The 16,794-nt window shown below is 54.8% G+C and overlaps 8 protein-coding genes across 8 annotated transcripts; 5 read left to right on the forward strand and 3 right to left on the reverse strand.

The window, feature by feature from the left end:
- Positions 1 to 732: 732 nt before the first annotated feature.
- Positions 733 to 1,084, forward strand: LTR77_002916 (uncharacterized protein; the record flags this gene model as incomplete). Its single annotated transcript, XM_064800175.1, has 2 exons — positions 733 to 739; positions 813 to 1,084. 2 exons carry the CDS (start codon positions 733 to 735, stop codon positions 1,082 to 1,084), a joined length of 279 nt encoding a protein of 92 aa, XP_064661514.1.
- Positions 1,085 to 1,388: 304 nt separating this feature from the next.
- On the reverse strand, positions 1,389 to 1,856 carry LTR77_002917 (uncharacterized protein; the record flags this gene model as incomplete). The annotated part of the gene is made up of 1 exon (XM_064800176.1): positions 1,389 to 1,856. One exon carries the CDS (start codon positions 1,854 to 1,856, stop codon positions 1,389 to 1,391), a length of 468 nt encoding a protein of 155 aa, XP_064661515.1.
- A 630-nt stretch (positions 1,857 to 2,486) lies between these two features.
- LTR77_002918 (uncharacterized protein) lies at positions 2,487 to 3,386 on the forward strand (the record flags this gene model as incomplete). The annotated part of the gene is made up of 1 exon (XM_064800177.1): positions 2,487 to 3,386. The coding sequence occupies one exon, from the start codon at positions 2,487 to 2,489 to the stop codon at positions 3,384 to 3,386; it is 900 nt and encodes a 299-aa protein (XP_064661516.1).
- Positions 3,387 to 3,816: 430 nt separating this feature from the next.
- LTR77_002919 (uncharacterized protein) lies at positions 3,817 to 7,275 on the reverse strand (the record flags this gene model as incomplete). Its single annotated transcript, XM_064800178.1, is given in 2 exon segments — positions 3,817 to 6,433; positions 6,452 to 7,275. 2 exon segments carry the CDS (start codon positions 7,273 to 7,275, stop codon positions 3,817 to 3,819), a joined length of 3,441 nt encoding a protein of 1,146 aa, XP_064661517.1.
- A 182-nt stretch (positions 7,276 to 7,457) lies between these two features.
- On the forward strand, positions 7,458 to 7,999 carry LTR77_002920 (uncharacterized protein; the record flags this gene model as incomplete). Its single annotated transcript, XM_064800179.1, has 2 exons — positions 7,458 to 7,796; positions 7,856 to 7,999. The coding sequence occupies 2 exons, from the start codon at positions 7,458 to 7,460 to the stop codon at positions 7,997 to 7,999; spliced, it is 483 nt and encodes a 160-aa protein (XP_064661518.1).
- Positions 8,000 to 8,522: 523 nt separating this feature from the next.
- SMC4 (Structural maintenance of chromosomes protein 4) lies at positions 8,523 to 12,980 on the reverse strand (the record flags this gene model as incomplete). The annotated part of the gene is made up of 3 exons (XM_064800180.1): positions 8,523 to 8,573; positions 8,630 to 8,755; positions 8,814 to 12,980. 3 exons carry the CDS (start codon positions 12,978 to 12,980, stop codon positions 8,523 to 8,525), a joined length of 4,344 nt encoding a protein of 1,447 aa, XP_064661519.1.
- A 402-nt stretch (positions 12,981 to 13,382) lies between these two features.
- On the forward strand, positions 13,383 to 15,016 carry LTR77_002922 (uncharacterized protein; the record flags this gene model as incomplete). Its single annotated transcript, XM_064800181.1, has 2 exons — positions 13,383 to 13,536; positions 13,587 to 15,016. The coding sequence occupies 2 exons, from the start codon at positions 13,383 to 13,385 to the stop codon at positions 15,014 to 15,016; spliced, it is 1,584 nt and encodes a 527-aa protein (XP_064661520.1).
- Positions 15,017 to 15,176: 160 nt separating this feature from the next.
- LTR77_002923 (uncharacterized protein) lies at positions 15,177 to 15,955 on the forward strand (the record flags this gene model as incomplete). Its single annotated transcript, XM_064800182.1, has 2 exons — positions 15,177 to 15,211; positions 15,262 to 15,955. The coding sequence occupies 2 exons, from the start codon at positions 15,177 to 15,179 to the stop codon at positions 15,953 to 15,955; spliced, it is 729 nt and encodes a 242-aa protein (XP_064661521.1).
- Positions 15,956 to 16,794: the final 839 nt, after the last annotated feature.

Genomic DNA, 16,794 nt, shown 5'->3' on the forward strand with positions numbered 1-16,794 from the left:
TGCGTGACCTTGTATACAGGCTTCCAGCCATCGTCCAGTGTTTGACTGAGACCGTACACCAGCATCGAGCCGCCAGGAGGTACTAGACACGAAACGAGTCTGCCTTGCTGGGTCTTTTGTTCATCGTTACCACCTCAAATCTACGGCCAATCGCGTTTATGGACCTGGCTACTGACACTCCCCTCGCTGTCGGCTCTGCCACGCCCTGTCTCGATGTTGTTGCAAGCATATCCTGAGTTCTTCTGGCTTTTGTTATCGATCAACACCCCGGAGCCGTTCTACTGCCATTTTGGCCGTCCACGTCTATTGCGAACCATCTAGCTCGCCATTGAGGCTACCGGCGGGTTGCATCCAGACGAGCAACGCAAAGGATTCCTGGGGAATGCGGGATGTGGAGGTGAGGTTACTTCCTAGAAGCGAGACCGGCACACGCGGCATCGTGATACGCCACTGAGCAATGGACTGCGCAGTCGCCGGAATCCTTTATGCTGACGCCTGGCACTTCATGAGCATTGCGTCTTCGCAACACCTTTGTGCCAGAAGGAAGAGTTACAACTTGCGTTCCAGTCCCTTCAGCCTCACGCCGAGCAAAGCTTGACCACGCCAAGCACGAGCAACCTCAAGCCATCCTCCACCTGCTCCACACTCCACTCCGCCCTCCGCATTCACCAGCGGAGATCTAACCAGACGACTCGAAGACTCTGCTAGAGACGTGGTCATGGGCAGCACAACATGGGCTGTACGTCCTCTGGGTGCAACTTTTGCCCTTATCAACGCACCACTGATTCTATGCCCTGCACAGCTGCCCGTAGGCATCCTCGCCGGACTTTGCGTGTGCATGTTCCTCTTCATCTGGTGGTGGTTCCCGCGCATGTACAAGAAGGGCATCCGCGCCGACATGGACCGCGTAGACGAGGACAACCGGATGAGAGTCCTTCACGAGAACGAGCAGGCGGACATAGAAGCGGCGAGAAGGGCCGAGGCGGGCGAAGGTGACCCGACGAACCCACCGCCAGTATATTCGCCGCCTCCAAAGAAGCCGACGACTGTTATGTACACGCCGCCGGCTTATACTTCGTACTGAGAGGGTTGCAAGACTGCCATTGGTCTCGGGCAGCAGAGCCAACGCGCATGTACGAAGATGAATCGGATACACTCTGTATACGATGCTACGAATACCAATGGTCCATCTCTTTTTCTCTCGCAGAGGCCAGCACAAGCGCTGTCAAGGTAACAGTGTCCTTCTCGTGCAAGATTGACACTCCTGTCGTGCTCATGGATCGAGACGTCGTTCGACCAGCAGGCAAACCAACTCAGCAAAGTCTAAACCCATCTGCACTGCCATGGTACTTGGCAACATCAAGTCGACGTCCATCCTAAAACCAGCGCTACGGTATTCGTACACCCACGATTCTTTCTCCATCCACATCCAACCCAACAACATACACCTCCCCCTTCCCCATCCCAGTCTCTAACTTATAAACCTTCACCTCATCCGTCCCGATCGCCACACCCACTTTATCCAAAACCTCCTTATACTCGCTCTTCGCACTCTCCATCGGCACTTCCTCTGCCCTCGCAGGTCCCGGTGGCCGTATCTTGGCTTTTACCAGATCTTCGAATTCGCGCGCACTGGGTAACGAGGAGACAGTCTGATTGTTCTTCGTCCGGCTTCCTAGATCGAGTGGGAAGACGACTGGTTCGCATCCAGCAGGGAGATCCGTCAATGTAGGGGGGACGTCGTTCGCTGGGTCGACATCTTGCTTGAGCGGCACGGGTTCTGTGGGCGAGGTGTTGAGAGGCTCGACGCCTGTGGACTCATTTGCGGAGGCGACGGTGGGGTTGTCGCTGGACATAGTGAGTGAAATCTGTGTCTTTAGCTGTGAAAGGGAGTTGTTCGTATGCAATTGAATAGAAAAGACGAGATGGAAGCTGCATATGACATCGTCATGACATCAGTCCTACCTGTCACTTTGCTGGAAGACTTGAGAGCAGCGTGATTAGTATGTCCCGCCAGATGAGTTCCATGGAACATTGAAGCACGCTCAATGACCATTGCGAGATGTCCAAGCGCAGCATCGTCACCTTGAGGAGCTGGAGTCCTCGGTCAAGTCTTACCCAAAACGGTAAAGCGTGCTTACATAGCAGCAGGTGAATAAGCCGAGTTGCATGTGGTTGACCTGCCTGCCTACCATTCTCTGGAATCTCTCCTACCTCATCAGGGCAGGTTTGCTTCCTGGGTAGGTCGGCCATTGCAAAGCTTGAAGGTCGAACAGCATATAGCGGCTCGCTGTCATTGGTAATGTGACTGACGTCGAACAGCCTCAGTGGCAGGTAGGCAAGCAGCCGGAATGGCTTGAAAGGTCCAGTATAAGAATGGGCATGAGACCGATATGGTTCTCGTCTTCTGCACATAGCACGAAGTGATCAATACTGACCTAAAACGCCTCAATAAGCAGCTTCCCCAGGACCTTTAATAAACCAACATGGCCACCAAAGCCCTCGCTCCAACCTACCACGACGTTGAGATCAGTACCAAACTTGGTGATGCAACTGTCCACTATATCGAGGCTGGAGACAAATCGAAACCGGTGTTGCTTCTTCTAATGGGCTTTCCAAGCTCCTCGACGCATTACCGGGACTTCATACCTCTGATGGCAGATCAATACCACGTCCTGGCCCCCGACTTCCCAGGGTTTGGCCTGACGAAAGTGCAGGGCGATTTCGTATATAGCTTCGATAATCTGGCGACTGTCATCTCGGCCTGGCTGGAGAAGATGGGAGTCACCAGCTATGCGAGCTATATATTCGACTACGGTTCTCCCATTGGCTTTCGTCTTGCTCTGGAGAAGCCGTCTGCTGTCAAAGCAATCATCACACAGAACGGCAACGCATACGACGAAGGCTTCGGCCAGGACTTTTGGGCACCAATCTTCAACCTCTGGGATACGGAAAACAGCCAGGAGGCCCGCGATATCGTCCGTGACAGCGTCCTTACGCAGGCCACTACCACGTACCAGTACTACATGGGAGTTCCAGACGCGGACAAGCACTTGGTCGACCCGGAGCAACCCATCAGGGATTATCTCCAGAACGTTGCCGGAAAGGAGAATCAGGAGCATCAGCTGGACCTCTTCTACGACTACCGCAACAACAAGGCGGCCTATCCGAAATGGCACAAGTATCTCGAGGAGAGCCAAGTGGCTGTGCTTGCTGTCTGGGGCAAAGGTGATCCAGCGTTCATTGCGCCGGGCGCTGAGGTTTACAAGCAGCACGCTAAGAATGCGGAGGTTCACTTGCTGGACGCCGGACATTTTGCTCTTGAGACGGTGAGGTGGGAGATTGCGGCTTTGTGTAAGAAGTTCTTGGAGAAAATAGACTTCTAGCGTATTGCCGTGAATGACAAGACTGTTCATATCTTCTGCGGGCTATTCACACTATACACCTCAAGAAAACGCAAGCCTAACTTGCCACAACGGATTTTGCAGCCATAACCCCTTGTCGTCAGATGAGCGAGGTTGGAGGTGACCTGGGCTTCGCTGTTTGCCTCACGTCTTCGTTTTAGCAGCATGGATACTCGCCATCCGGTCAAGCGAGTGGTTGCACGATGTCAACCCAAAGAGCGGTGGGTGGAGGCGGCATATATGTACCCTGCCCATTAGGTTTCTGGTCGGGCTGCGCCGAAGACAATGCCGCATTCCACAAACCACAATTTGTTTGTGGTTAGAGGAAGTCGGTCGAAGACTTGGGGGCTCGGGCCTGGCTTGCGAGCCAGCCGGCCATGCTTAGTGGTGTGCATCACCGTGTAGAAAGCCATCAGCCCCGCCCTTCGTCCCTGCTCATCCCACCGCCATCCTCCGACTCCTCGTCGACCATCTGCCTCAACCTCATCACCTCAGTATTCAAGAGCATATGCTCCTCCTCCAACCTCTTCTTTACCGCTTCGAACGCCTCAGCAGTGATCCACTTGTTATCCAGTGCTTCCCGTAGTCGCTTCGCTTCCTGCAACAGCACCGCGAGACCCTTTTCGATACTACTCTCCAACCATTGCGCTCGGAAGTTGTCAACAATGCGACCAGTGTCAAGCATAGCACGCAGATCCACAGCAGAGCTCTTTGCGAGCTTCCGAGCAATGCGCCGCTCGCTCTTTACAACCACTGTCTCCAGTCGCGTGCTCTCCTCTGGAGTAAGGGTGCCGTCTGCAAGCGCTCGCTCGAGCCGCCGCGAAGCCTTGTCCGCTTCTCTTTGCTCGCGCATCATGCTCCGCATCCGTGGCTTTTGATGGAGAGGGTGAGATGTCTCACCTAGGAAGTCGGCCACGGTGGTAGAAAGCAGGCTGGGATGGGCCACTTGGGATTGCAGGTCAGCTCGATGCTCCGCATTTTGGGCCATGGAGCTGTAAGAGCGTGTTCGTTGAGCTGCTGAGGTCGAGAAGGAAGACCTGGAGCCCAGACCCCAAGCTTGCGACGGTCCACGCCAAGCTCCTTTGACTGGAGACATTGAGGGCTCTGCGTTGTAGTGAGGGTGTTCCGGAAGTCTGTGCTGCTCCGCAGCGGCACCATCTGCATTACCCGGCTTGCCGCTATCAATTGCTGGCTCTCGTGCCTTGGGTTCAGGATGCTGGGCTTTCACTCCTTGCTCTTCGGCTTGTCGCTGTGGAAGAGCGGTCGAACCCGACGAGTTGGACTCTGAAGTCTCCTCCACTCCATCAGGAGCACGAGACATCTCTTCAAAGAAAGCCTCAGTCTCAAACTCAGAATTGTCCTTGGGCTCTGCAGCGTTGCGAGTCTCCAAAACCTCGGCTTCAGCCTCAGCCTCAGCCTCTTCAGTAGATGTGTCATCGGCCGAAGTCGTTTCGGGGGATGTCACGTCCACACTGGTATCTGCGTCGCCCGCCCGTACGCGTTGCTGGGGGAGGGCTTGCTCATCGAATGTGTTGCCAACATCTGAGGCCTCTCTCTCTTCGGAGGCCTCATTGGCAAGAAAGACGTCGTCCTCCCTGGCCTGTGGTATTGCATCGAATGAGCCATCATTGATGCCATCTGATTCATGTCCTTCCTCAGGATGGTCTAGAGCCGCGTCGGCGTCGTCAGAAGCTTCCATCACCGTGCTGATCGACTCTGCCGGCTCGATTTCCACCCCGATCCCTCGGTAACCCCTCATTGCGTATGCTAAGCCTTCAGTAGTCTCGTCTGCTTTGCGGTGCTTTGGGTCCAACCGCTTGACCCAGCTGACACTTCCCACGACAATTTTGTGGTCTCCCACACTGACGCATTTTCGTGGCACTAAGTCCGCCATGAGCCAAAACGAGACGCCTGCAGAGAGGATCATGGGTGGTTTGAAGCTATCTTGTGCTTTTATCATGTAAGCTCCCCTCGTTGTCAGGCGTTGAAATGGGGTCTCTGGGGAGTCGTACGGCTGCGTGAAGGCGTGGGCAATGGCAGCACCAGGTGGCGTAGCGGTAAGAAAGTGGACGCAAAACCGACGTGACTTCTCAATGGCATCCCATGTGCGACTAGGGGTCTTGATATTGAAAGACACAATAGGCTCCCGGCCGAGGGCGACACAGTTGAACGATGAGACGGTCATCCCTCGATAGTCCTCTACTATGTGGCGCCCTCGCTCACCTCTTTTGGCTCTGGAGGTAATCAACACCACCGGGTGGGTGAGGTGGCGAAGGGCCGTCTTCGTGTCTTCAACAAGTTGCGCAGCTTCCTCGGTAGATTCTTCGCGTTTCGTGCTTGTTTGCTGCAGTTGGACGGATGTCTGGGGATCGTCTTGTCTCTCTCCTTGCAGAGACGTTGTCTTCGATGATGCATTTGCGTGCCAGGGGTGGTCCGGGTCATTACGTTTACTCTTGATGGAACTCAACACAACTCTGATGGAGCGTAAAGCGCCTGTGAGTAGGACCGACACCATTTCACCATTCTCAGTAACGGGCTCGACGTGAAGCTTGATGTCCAGGTGTTGTACCTTTGTTGCGATAGCGGTCGAATGTGCCAGCATGGCACGCCACGTTTGTACTGGTGCTGCAAGTTGAACCGTTCCATGCCCATCTGCAGTGCGTTCACGTAGCACGCACTCCCATTTACGCATGTCCTGCACTCCATGTTCGTGGTGGGGAATGAGCGGGCTTCCAAGTCGGAAAGTCGCATCGTTTTTACTCGCATTTGTCTCTATCTTGGAGAAAAAGCGCCCTTCTCTGATTAATGTGAGAAGAAATTGGACCGAATTCCGAGTGCCCTCGATAGTCACCATTACGGTGGGACGATCACGGATGTCAGGGCCCGCCTCAGAGTCGTCGGCAACGATGAGACCGCTATGAGCCCGCAAGTCACCGCATGCACCTTTGAAGTCAATGCGAGCACAGACATCAAGCCATTCCTTGGCGGGCGCAAGTAGTTGAAGAAGCCAGCCTTGGTCAGGCGTTCCCCTGCGACGGACTACACACTCCCACTCGTCCAGCAACGTTGAAGGCCGATTGTCTTGGGTCTTCGGCTCCCGGTCCCGCTCCCGCAGGAAAGTCGGCTCCTGATACTGCGAGATGGCCCTAGTGGGCGCGCGAGCGATCTTGACATCAGAGCTCTGAGAATACTGTGCCGTGGCTGCAGGGACATGCTCTGGGACTCTCTTTGACGGTTGCAGGCCTCTCAACAACCTGAGGATAGCTCGTGTTTCCTGGTGGGTACCCGAGATCAACAGAGACCGCACTCGGATCAAGTTGCCGTCCGCACTCGCCTTGCTGAATGTCTGTCCGAGCTCCAACGTAGCACCAAATTCTCGTCTGATGACCCCCATGCTCCCATGTTCCCTCTGCAGCAATTCTATGGATTCAGGAGGCACAGCGACCTCCAGCATCACACCCGCAGTGGAGTTGTACCTCACGACCTCTTCCCAGGGCTCAAACGTATCGAACGGTTTCTCGATCGACGACTGCGTCTCACCATTTTCCCACGGGTCGTTGTTGGCATGTTCGGTCTGGCTAGGCCGCAGTGATCGCATGGATGGACTGCCCGATTGCCCGCCCGCTCTTTCGCGCCGCAGTGGTCGTATTGTCCGCGTGGTATGACCAGTTGTCCGCCGGAAAAGGGGTTCTGAAGCTCGCTCCTGTCTATCGTCGGCAAGTCGTCGAGCTGAAGCAGTGTAGAAGCGTTGACCCGCGCGAGCGAGACATGGCTTGGTTGGCGATAGCAGCAGGGTCCACTGGAAGAAGTTGCTGTAGAACCGTCGGGACACGACAGGCGGTGCCTCGCCGTACATCGGTCGCAACGGCATGCTGCCGACTGCCTCGACGAGCTTGTTGCGAGCGCGTAGCATTGAACTGTGGTCCACCAGACCGTCCGCATATCATATCTTGGCAGTAGTTCTATCCCAAAGGGGAAGCATCCGCAGAGACCTCACTTCTTCCGTCTCATCAATACATCTCGCTTCCACCAAAACGCCATACACCGCCCAAGATGTTCTCTTCAGCCAGACCCCAACTGGCGAAAAGCCAATTACATACTCAACAACTCCGTCACGCCTCGCTTCTTCGCCGTCCCAAACGCCCATACACCTTTACCCAGCTCATCACGCTCAGCGACGGCAGCACCTTCCTGCACCGAACGACATCTCCACAACCTGTATACCGCAGCACGAAGGACACCAAGAATCATGCAATGTGGAACCCGAGCAGTCAAAAGCTGTTGAACGTCGAGGAGGATGAAGCGGGTCGTCTGAAGAGATTCAGGAAGAGGTTTGGCAGGGGATTTGATGTGGAAGCTCTGATGGGAGAAGGCGAGGAAGGCGCTGCGGAGGTAGGTTGTATCCTTTAACGATATGTATAGAATCTCGCTGATGAAATTGCGCGATCCAGACTCGAGCGGCAGAAGATGACGATGACGCGAATCTCTTGGACTTGATCTCGGACTTCACGCAGGACTCGGCCAAGAAGGGCAAAGCTGCCGGTACTACTGAGCCAAAGAAGCGAAGTGGGAAAGGCAAGGGAGCGGAGAAGTGAGCAGAACACAGCTCTGTTCGAGACGCCGAACACGCCCCCCCCGGAGGTTACGACGCAGAGGAGATATCCAGTGGGAGATGCGCGAGGTAGCCAAAGAGGCCGCTATCCGGCCCGCACCAACCAGAGCCTGGCTCACTATCATAGCGCGGCAAGCGCCAGCTGGTAAAGAGCAGTGCGCGGGATACCTAGAGGTAGTCGAGATTCATCTCTCTACATACTCAGGTTAAGCCCTGGGGTGGACACGTCAGCTTACACGAAGGCACGATTGCCGGCGGCCTGGCCGGGAACAGCATGTCAGAGAGACTAAGTGCGCGGGCAGAGGATCGCACACGGAAAGACGTGACATAGGTCGACATAAAAATGTACATATCCTGGTGGGCTAGCTGATTCAGAAGCATAAAGCCACTTCTATCCCATCCCTGTCCAACCCCACAATCATCCTGCCGCTCCAGGACGTCAGCATAAAGCGGCATAACACCCAAACGCCGTGCGCCACGTTTCACCATCAAAACCCTCAACCAGATCACGCCCGAGCGGTGATATAATCGCGATTCTCGACTGTCACGCTCTTCGTCTAATTGACAATGTCAGCAAGCAGGTTCCTAGACGAAAGATCCAGGAGAAGCATACCATATGATTCACCTTATAAACGCCCACCAACCTCGACGCAAGCTCAAACATGTTGTTCCGCAGCGAGATGACAATGAACTGCGCATTCTTTGTGCGCTCCTTGATGTACGCCGCGACGATGGATACCTGCCATAATTCATTAGAACACCTCCGAACGCCCAGATCCGGAAGCACGAATACTCACATTCCGGAAATCCAATGCAGCATCAATCTCATCCATCACATACAACGGCGTCGGCCGATAATGATGCAGCGCAAACACCAACGCCAAACTCGACAGCGTCTTCTCCCCACCCGACAAGTTCGAGATGTTCTTCCAGCTCTTCTTCGGTGGCATCACGCTGAACAGAATCCCCTCCGAGAAAGGATCCAGCGAGTCCACGAGCTCCAGTTCTGCGTTCCCGCCCATGGTGATCATTTGGTACATCTCCTTCAGTCGCATGGAGATGGCTGAGAAACCTTCCATGAAACCTTCGAGACGGAGGCGGCGCAGGTCATCGGTGCGCTTTTTGGCGCTGTCGCGAGCTGTGAGGGCGGTGGTGAGGTCTTCGAGACGGGTGGCGTGTTCGTTGGCCCGGCGTCGGTACTCGGCGAGGACGGCGAGCTCGACGTGCGTGGAGGTGCGTTCTTCGAGGGTGGCGATGGCGGCTTTGAGATCTTCTTTGTCGAGATCCGCGAGCTCGTCTCTGCTGAGCTCAGGCATGGGTTCGGGTTCTTTCTCCTCGCCTTCCTCCGTGACGTTTTGGAGGGCAAGCTTGCTGAGCTTCTCTTCCCAGTACTTGAGCCGCTTTTGGTTGTCGAGGAGGATCTTCTGGTTGTCTTCGAGCTTGTTCCGGATGGTGACCTCGACTGCTCGGGTCTCGTTGAGTTCGGCTTCCTGAGCGTCAAGTTGCGCCTTTAGTTCTTGAAGCTCCTCCTTCTTGTACTCCAGGTCTCGCCGCGCTTCCTCCGCTTGCTTACGGAAGCCAGAGTTGTCTGTGTTCTGGTTGTTGGCATCCTCGTCCACTTTGTCGAGATCTGCCCGGACCTTCTCAAGCTCGGCGGAGGCGTCGGTGCTTGCTTTCTCGTGCTTCTTGCCCTGCTTCTCTGCCTTGGTCTTGGCGACCTCAGCGGTGCTCAAGGACTCGTTCAGCAGGTTGATCTGGTCCCTGAGCCCGTCGACCTTCGCCTTTTGGCCGCGCAGCTTCACACCACCGATCTCCATGATCTTGTCCTGCAGCTCCTTGATATCATCCTCAATGCCGGCAGATTCTGACTGAAACTTCTCGATCTCCTTCTGCATCTTAGCGATGCTCTTCTCGAGATCGCCAACCTTGTGCTTGTCCGACTTTGAGGGCTGGGCTTCTTCGGACAGCTCCTGAATCCGCTTCTGAGCATCAGCGATGTTCCGCTCAATGCTGTCGAGTTCCAGTGCAAGTTTCTGTGCCTGGGTCTCGAGCTTCGGTAGTTGGTCCTGAAGCTCTTTCAATTGCGTTTCCAGATCCCGCAGGCTCTCCTGTAGCTGTGAGTATTCCTGTTCGAGTGCATCTCTATCGATTTCAAGCTTGGCCACTTGTTCCTTGCTGGTATCCGCAGCAAGCTTCGAGGACATGCCACCTTTGGCAACCTTCGTGCCACCACCACTCATGGTACCGGACTTGTCGATGAGCTGGCCGTCCAGTGTAACGACTCGCCATCGCTTGGCCCCGTATGCGATGCGGTTGGCCTGGTCAAGGTCCTTGGCCACAAGAGTGTTTTGCAGCAGAGAGTAAAACGCAGGCCTGAAGCGCTCATGCTTGCTCTTGACCAGGTCGAACAATCGAGGGACATTTTCGGGTGTCTCAATCGGTGAGAGGTCCCGTTGGGCGAGCTGGTTGAGCAGGATGAATTGCGCTCGTCCAAGGTTGTTCTTCCGCAGATATTCCACACATTGCTGTCCGACCTCAGTTGTGTCGACCACAAGATTGTCCAGCGCTGGACACGCAGTCGAGATCGCCACATCGTACTTCTGATCGATCGCACCAAGATTGCCTAATCGGCCGTGGAAGCCATCAATTCGCCCAGACTCCTTCAAGCGAGTGAGACTGCTAAGCACATTGCCTTGGCTCTGAGTCGCAGCCAAACTTGCTCGAGCCTCGTCTGCTTTCTGCCTGGAGCCGGAGAGTTTGGAATTCATAGCCGGCTCCTTCGTAGCAAGCTCGTCGACCTGCTTCTGGACATGCTGGACCTGTTTCTCGGTCGACTTGCGCTCTTTCTTGCACTGATCGAGTTGAACGGCCTTCGATTCTCGCTGCTCCTGATAGCTGGCAATCTTCGCCTCGACCTCAGCAACGGCCGTGGCACCAGCAGTCTCACGCTCTCGGAGAATGTCAAGCTCGCTTTGCGCCACAGCCATTGCGGACTGCTTCTCGTTGACTTTGGCATTCCAGGGCTCCAGCTGCTTCTGCTTTGCGGCGATCTCGTCGCTCAAACCCTGCGTCTTGCCCTTCAGGGTGTCACGTATCTTTGCGAGCTCTTGGTCCTCAGCCTGCATCTCCTGCTCGAGCTCTTCGATCTCGCTGGTAATACGTTCGACGTCCTGCGTCGCATTCTTTGCCAATGTCTCCGATTCAGAAATGCCGAAGTTCGAAGTCTCCAACGTCTTCTCCAGCTTCTTGATCTTGGTTGCGAGATGCTTCTTCTTCTCGTCAACCTTCACAGTCTCCTTATCGAGTTTCGCAATCTCCTTCAAGATCTCTTGGGTGGCCTTCTCACGCTTCTCGCATTCCTTCGCGCCCTTGCTATATTCTTTCTTCATCCGCTCGATGTCGCCCTCGCTCCCCTGGTGCTTCTGCAGCTCTTCGTTCAGCTGTTCCTGAATTTGGCCTATGGCTTCGTCGGTGACCTGTACGTTGTCTCCACATTCCGCAACGTAGATTTGATACAGCGCAGACTGCTTTGAAGCCAGATCATTCTCGTCCCGGATGTACGCAAGGGCCTTGTCCTTCTTGTCTTCAAGGCCATTCTTCTCCTTCTCAACGTGCTGCACGCGGTTGCTCTTCTCCAAGCATACTTCGTTGAGTGTCTCCGTCTCGGCTGCTGCTTCATCGATCGGACTCTTGTACTTCGAAGTGCCGATAATGTCTTCCAGATACTCAAGCAAGCCATCATCGTGCTCACCCGCGGCCTTTGGCTTCATCTGAGCAATCGACTCCACTTCTCCCTGCAAGATCAGAAAGCGCTTGTGGTCGAGATCGATACCCCGGCCCTTCAGCATCGTTGTCACCGTTGTGAAGTCGGATGTCTTGTTGTTGATGTAATACTTGCTGCTGTTGTTCTTGAAAGCCCTTCGCGCGACCACGAGTTGTGAATCCGGAACAACAGTCGAACCGCCGCCTGGCTGATCCATGACCTCCTGAAAGTGGACTTCCACCTCGCAGTAGTCCAGGTCTGGGAACTGCGCACTGTTGTGGATGAGCGCTGAGATCTTGCCTTGCCGCATCTTGCTCGCTCTGAAGCCAAAGACGAATAAGAGCGAGTCAATAACGTTAGACTTTCCAGATCCGTTCGGTCCGACCACTGACGAGAACGAAGAGTGGAATGGCCCAACTTCCTGCCGCCCAGCGTACGACTTGAAGTTGGTCAAGATCAGGTAGGTAATGGTCATGCGTGGCTTTGCCTCAGCAGGCTCCTGCGTCTGCGGTATACCCAACGCTCTGGTCTTGACGATAATGTCCATTGGTCTATCCAGCTTTGTTGTCTGCGCATCGACCTTCTTGACCTCCATCTTGATTTCCTTCTTTGGCGTCGGCAGGTTCTCGGTCACCTCGGTCGCATCTTCAGGTGGGGTCAAGTGTCGCTCGGCCGCTTTAGGTGTTTGCTCGTTCAGCGTCGACTCCGTGATGTCGGTAAGCGGCGTGCCCTGCCGCGACTGCGGGGCTGGAGATACGGATGGCTGCGGTGTGGGCAATGCTTGCGACAAGTCAGGCGCATCCGATACTATCGAGATGCCCGAGACTCGGCTCTTCCGCGCTGCTCGCGCTGCCGTCGCGCTTCTTCGTTTTGGCGGCGACTTCTTCGTTGGTGACAGAGGCTCATCCGCTACGCTTTCTGGCGGGCTGAAGATCTGTGTCGGTTCGACGGACTCGCTGGCTCTGGTCTGTCTCTTCGCGGCTGTCTTCCGTCTCGGTGTTGTCGCTTCGGTGGTAGTCGTTGTCTTCCGTCTGGGTGATCGCGTGGATCTAGCGGGCGCAGGCGTGAACTCTTCCTCTTCGTCTTCCTGCTGCCGGCTGGCAACACTGTTTTCAACATCTGAACTGCCATCCTCCTCGACCACGATCTTTTTACGTGCCGCCGCCCGCCGCGAGGGTCTTTCCGGTGATGCCGACGACATTGCGACCGCGTTTGAAGGGACAATCTTCCTCTGCGATCGTGTTGTGAGGGTAGATGTTGGGGGATGAGTTGTTCGTCTGTTGTTTCCGCCTTCTGTTATTCAAATTCCCGATTGGGCAAGCGCGAACCCAAAATTGTGTGGGGAAGTCGCGATTTGTCGCGCAACCGCGTGACCTTCTCTGAGAACAATCGGAACAATCTTCATGTGCGTCTGACAGGTACGTCAAGTTCTACGGGACAGACTTATTGGCGCTCAAACACTTCCATTCCGATGAACACCAAGATACGCCGGGCGCTCCGTTGCTAGCGAGTAGTTGGCTTGTCTCAGCTCGTTAAAGATCTCACGTTCCTGCAAACCCTTCGTCTGTACAGTGTTGCACTTCGTAGGTTCTCCTAGATCAGTATGAGACTCATACATTGCATACCAGTCGTGCTCGCCAGCTGCTGTGGTGTGCGAGCTGTCGACGAGCAAAACGGTTTCGGCGAGCAAATCATCTTTGATGATGACGTCGCCTTCAACGAGCGTGCAGGCAATGTAAAGCAAGTTGCGATCGTTGGTGAGAGCTCCAAGACAAACAACTGCAACAGCATGCTCACTGTGTCGAAGGTGCTGGAGCAGGCGGCGCATCAACAGCCTACCATCTCTCCCAATACGCCACAGCAGCCAACATACCAATAAACATCTCCATCTTCGAGCGCAACTCCTATGTCGGAGGCCGGACGACCACAGTCAATGCCTGGGACGACCCGACGAAACCTGTTGAGCTCGGTGGAAGCATCTTCGTCAAAGTCAACAAGATCCTGAACTATGCCGTCGAAACGTTCAACCTATCTACCCGACAAGAATCAAGCGCAGGAGTTCCAGGCGCTGCCCTAGCTGTCTGGGATGGCCAGGAGTTTGTCTTTGTGCAGGAGGGCAACTACGGCTGGTGGGACACGGCAAAGCTCTTGTGGAAGTATGGAACCGCTCCAATCCGGACGATGAGATTGATGCGAACTGTCGTTGGCAAATTCCTGGAGATGTACGATGCGCCGGTCTTCCCCTTTGAATCGCTTACGGAGGTCGCTCACGACTTGGGACTGCTCGCTGTTACTGCTGCTACCGGCGAACAGTATCTGGCCGAGAACGACATCACCGGAGCGTTCGTCAAGGACATCATATCGGCCTCTACCCGTGTCAACTACGCCACGAACGTGCGTTACATCCACGGCCTCGAAGCAATGGTCTGCATGGCGGCAGAAGACGCGCATGCCGTCCACGGTGGTAACTGGCAAATGTTTGACCGCATGATCGAAGCATCAAATGCCAAACTGTACCTCGATAACGCAGTCACTGGAATTCATCCACCTGCCGAGTCTGGCTCGCTCACAGTAGACACTCAAAGCACCGACAGCGACGATCCGATACACGGTGGGACCTTCGACGAGGTCGTCATCGCAACGCCCTTACAGTTCGCAAACCTGAGAGGCGACTTTGACATTGACGAGATCCCATACGTTCAGCTCCACGTCACCCTGTTGACGTCGCCGCATCTGCTGTCCCCAGCATTCTTCAACCTCTCATCCGAGAAACCCGTGCCGAAAATCATTCTGACCGTCCTACCGAGCGACGAAGAGCCCAAGGATGGTCCAGATGGCGTCGGTAGCCCTGGATTCTTCAGCATCTCCCTTCTCGATCCTGCTGTCAATCCGGAAACAAACGGGCAAGAGTACATTTACAAGATCTTCTCGTCCGAGCCGCCGAACAGCAAATTCTTGTCGGGCATGCTTGGCTTCCAGCAGCCAGAAGGTGACAGCGACGATGATATCAGCGAGAAAGACATCTCGTGGATGTTTAGGAAGCTATGGGATAGCTATCCCTATGAGTTTCCACGAGTGACTTTCGAGAAGATCAAGCTTGGTGATGGGCTGTGGTATACGAGTGGCATGGACAGCTTTATTTCTACGATGGAGACGAATGCGTTGATGGGGAAGAACGTGGCGAGGTTGATTGTGGACGAGTGGGTCGGGAAGAGACAGGCTTCACTGCAGCTCTAGGCATCACATGTGAGAATCATATTCACATGATTGCCAAGCCGTCTCACTCCTTCACTGACATATGATGGCCAAGCCACGCCCTCATCTGCCTTCTCAATTAACACCAACCTCTATTTGCGACGAACCACTCATACACAACACAGCAAACAGGATCGATGTCATGGAGCAGGTAGGCCAACCAGCACCATTTCTGGAGTAAGTGACTGCCAATTCGCGCATTATTCCTCACGTCTAACCATTTGCAGGCTTTCCGACGACATCGTCACCCTCAGCATCAGCCCCGATGATAAGAGAGTCATCGTGCACCGCGCAGCAATCATCAAGGCATCCCCAGTGCTCGCCAACAAGCTGCGTCCTTATGGCCTCTTCGACAACGGACCCAAGACGATGATACACGTTGAGGAGCAAGACATGCCATCTTTCCAGCTACTCCTCCACTTCGCGTACACGGGCCAGCTGCCGAAGACGAGCACCAGAATCGACATCGACACCTTCAACCACAGTCAATACCCAGCCTACGTCCCGCTCGCGAAAGCGTACTTCCTAGGCGACAAGTACCAGAACGAGGCATTCAAGAATGCGGTCCTCGACACCTTCGTCGTGATGTCTTTGGTCCCGGACAACGGAGGCCTGTGTTATCAGCCCGGCCCTCACGCCATCAACGTCATCTACCACGGCACAAACGAGGGTTCGCTGTTGAGGAAGCTGGTGGTGGACATGTACATTGCGGAATCCGAGGCGGAGCACATGTTCGGTGTCGACTGGCCTCCACAGTTCCCGGTTGAGCTTGCAGCTAAGTTGATGGGGGAGCGCAAGTCGAGGAGGTTTAGAGACACCGAGTCGCAGGAGCCAGAGGGTCTTCGTGGGTGCGACTACCATAAGCATGCGGGTGGGGAGCGTTGCGACGGACGGCGAGCACGGGAACGCGAGGAGTCTTAGAACGTATGAGACGGACGGTGTGCTCAAGTTGGACGATAAATCTGCTATGCTCGGCAAGCCACCGCTTGAGCACACATTCGATGTGCATGGTCAGCAACTATGCATATGAGGATCTGAGAATCGACGATACTGAGTGCTTTCAGATCAATTTCAATTCATGGTAGTCCACTTAAATTACTAGCAAAGTGCCGTGGCCCTTCCATAACTCCTAGATGCCCGTCCGAACAACTTTTTCGTTTGAACCCGCCATGCAGACGAAACCACCAGCTCAACTTGAAGCGCATCGCTTGTCAGGCGTGTGTACCGAGATACCTGGTGCCTGCAGGGGGACCTGAGGCGATCTTGCTCCCTCCGCCCAATGACCCTCACACCCTCCCCATCCGCCGCGTCCTCGGTGACGCATCGATTGCAAGAAAACTTTGAGTAGAGGCAAGAGGTCCTGCGCCATTTTAACTGGCGAATTTTCGATGCCCCATGAATTCTTCAGCTCGAGCGACTGCAAAACGACAGCGTCCTGCAATAGCGGCACCATGACTTGCGAAAGATAGTTAGAGACCGGAGTGAAGGGTACGCGGAGCCTGCGGAGATGTTGCCTGTTGGTGCCGATTTCCTTACGCCATCGCATGGCAGAGGCCGGGATTACGAGCTCGAATTCGAAATGACCGTACCAGACCTTGGCATGCTCCTGGTGCAGCTGTCGGCAGGTGAGTGCTGGTCTGAGCGACCGACCATCCCAGCTGTAGTTGTACTGGTAACAGAACTCCCTCGGCTCATGGGGGTAGGGATGGCAGAAGATGTCGCACCTTCGCGACTCTGGAAGCAAGAACTTGTAGATCATG

This window comes from Saxophila tyrrhenica (genome assembly GCF_035928015.1).
Source record: "Saxophila tyrrhenica strain CCFEE 5935 chromosome Unknown scaffold_4, whole genome shotgun sequence".
NCBI classification, from domain to species: domain Eukaryota; kingdom Fungi; phylum Ascomycota; class Dothideomycetes; order Mycosphaerellales; family Extremaceae; genus Saxophila; species Saxophila tyrrhenica.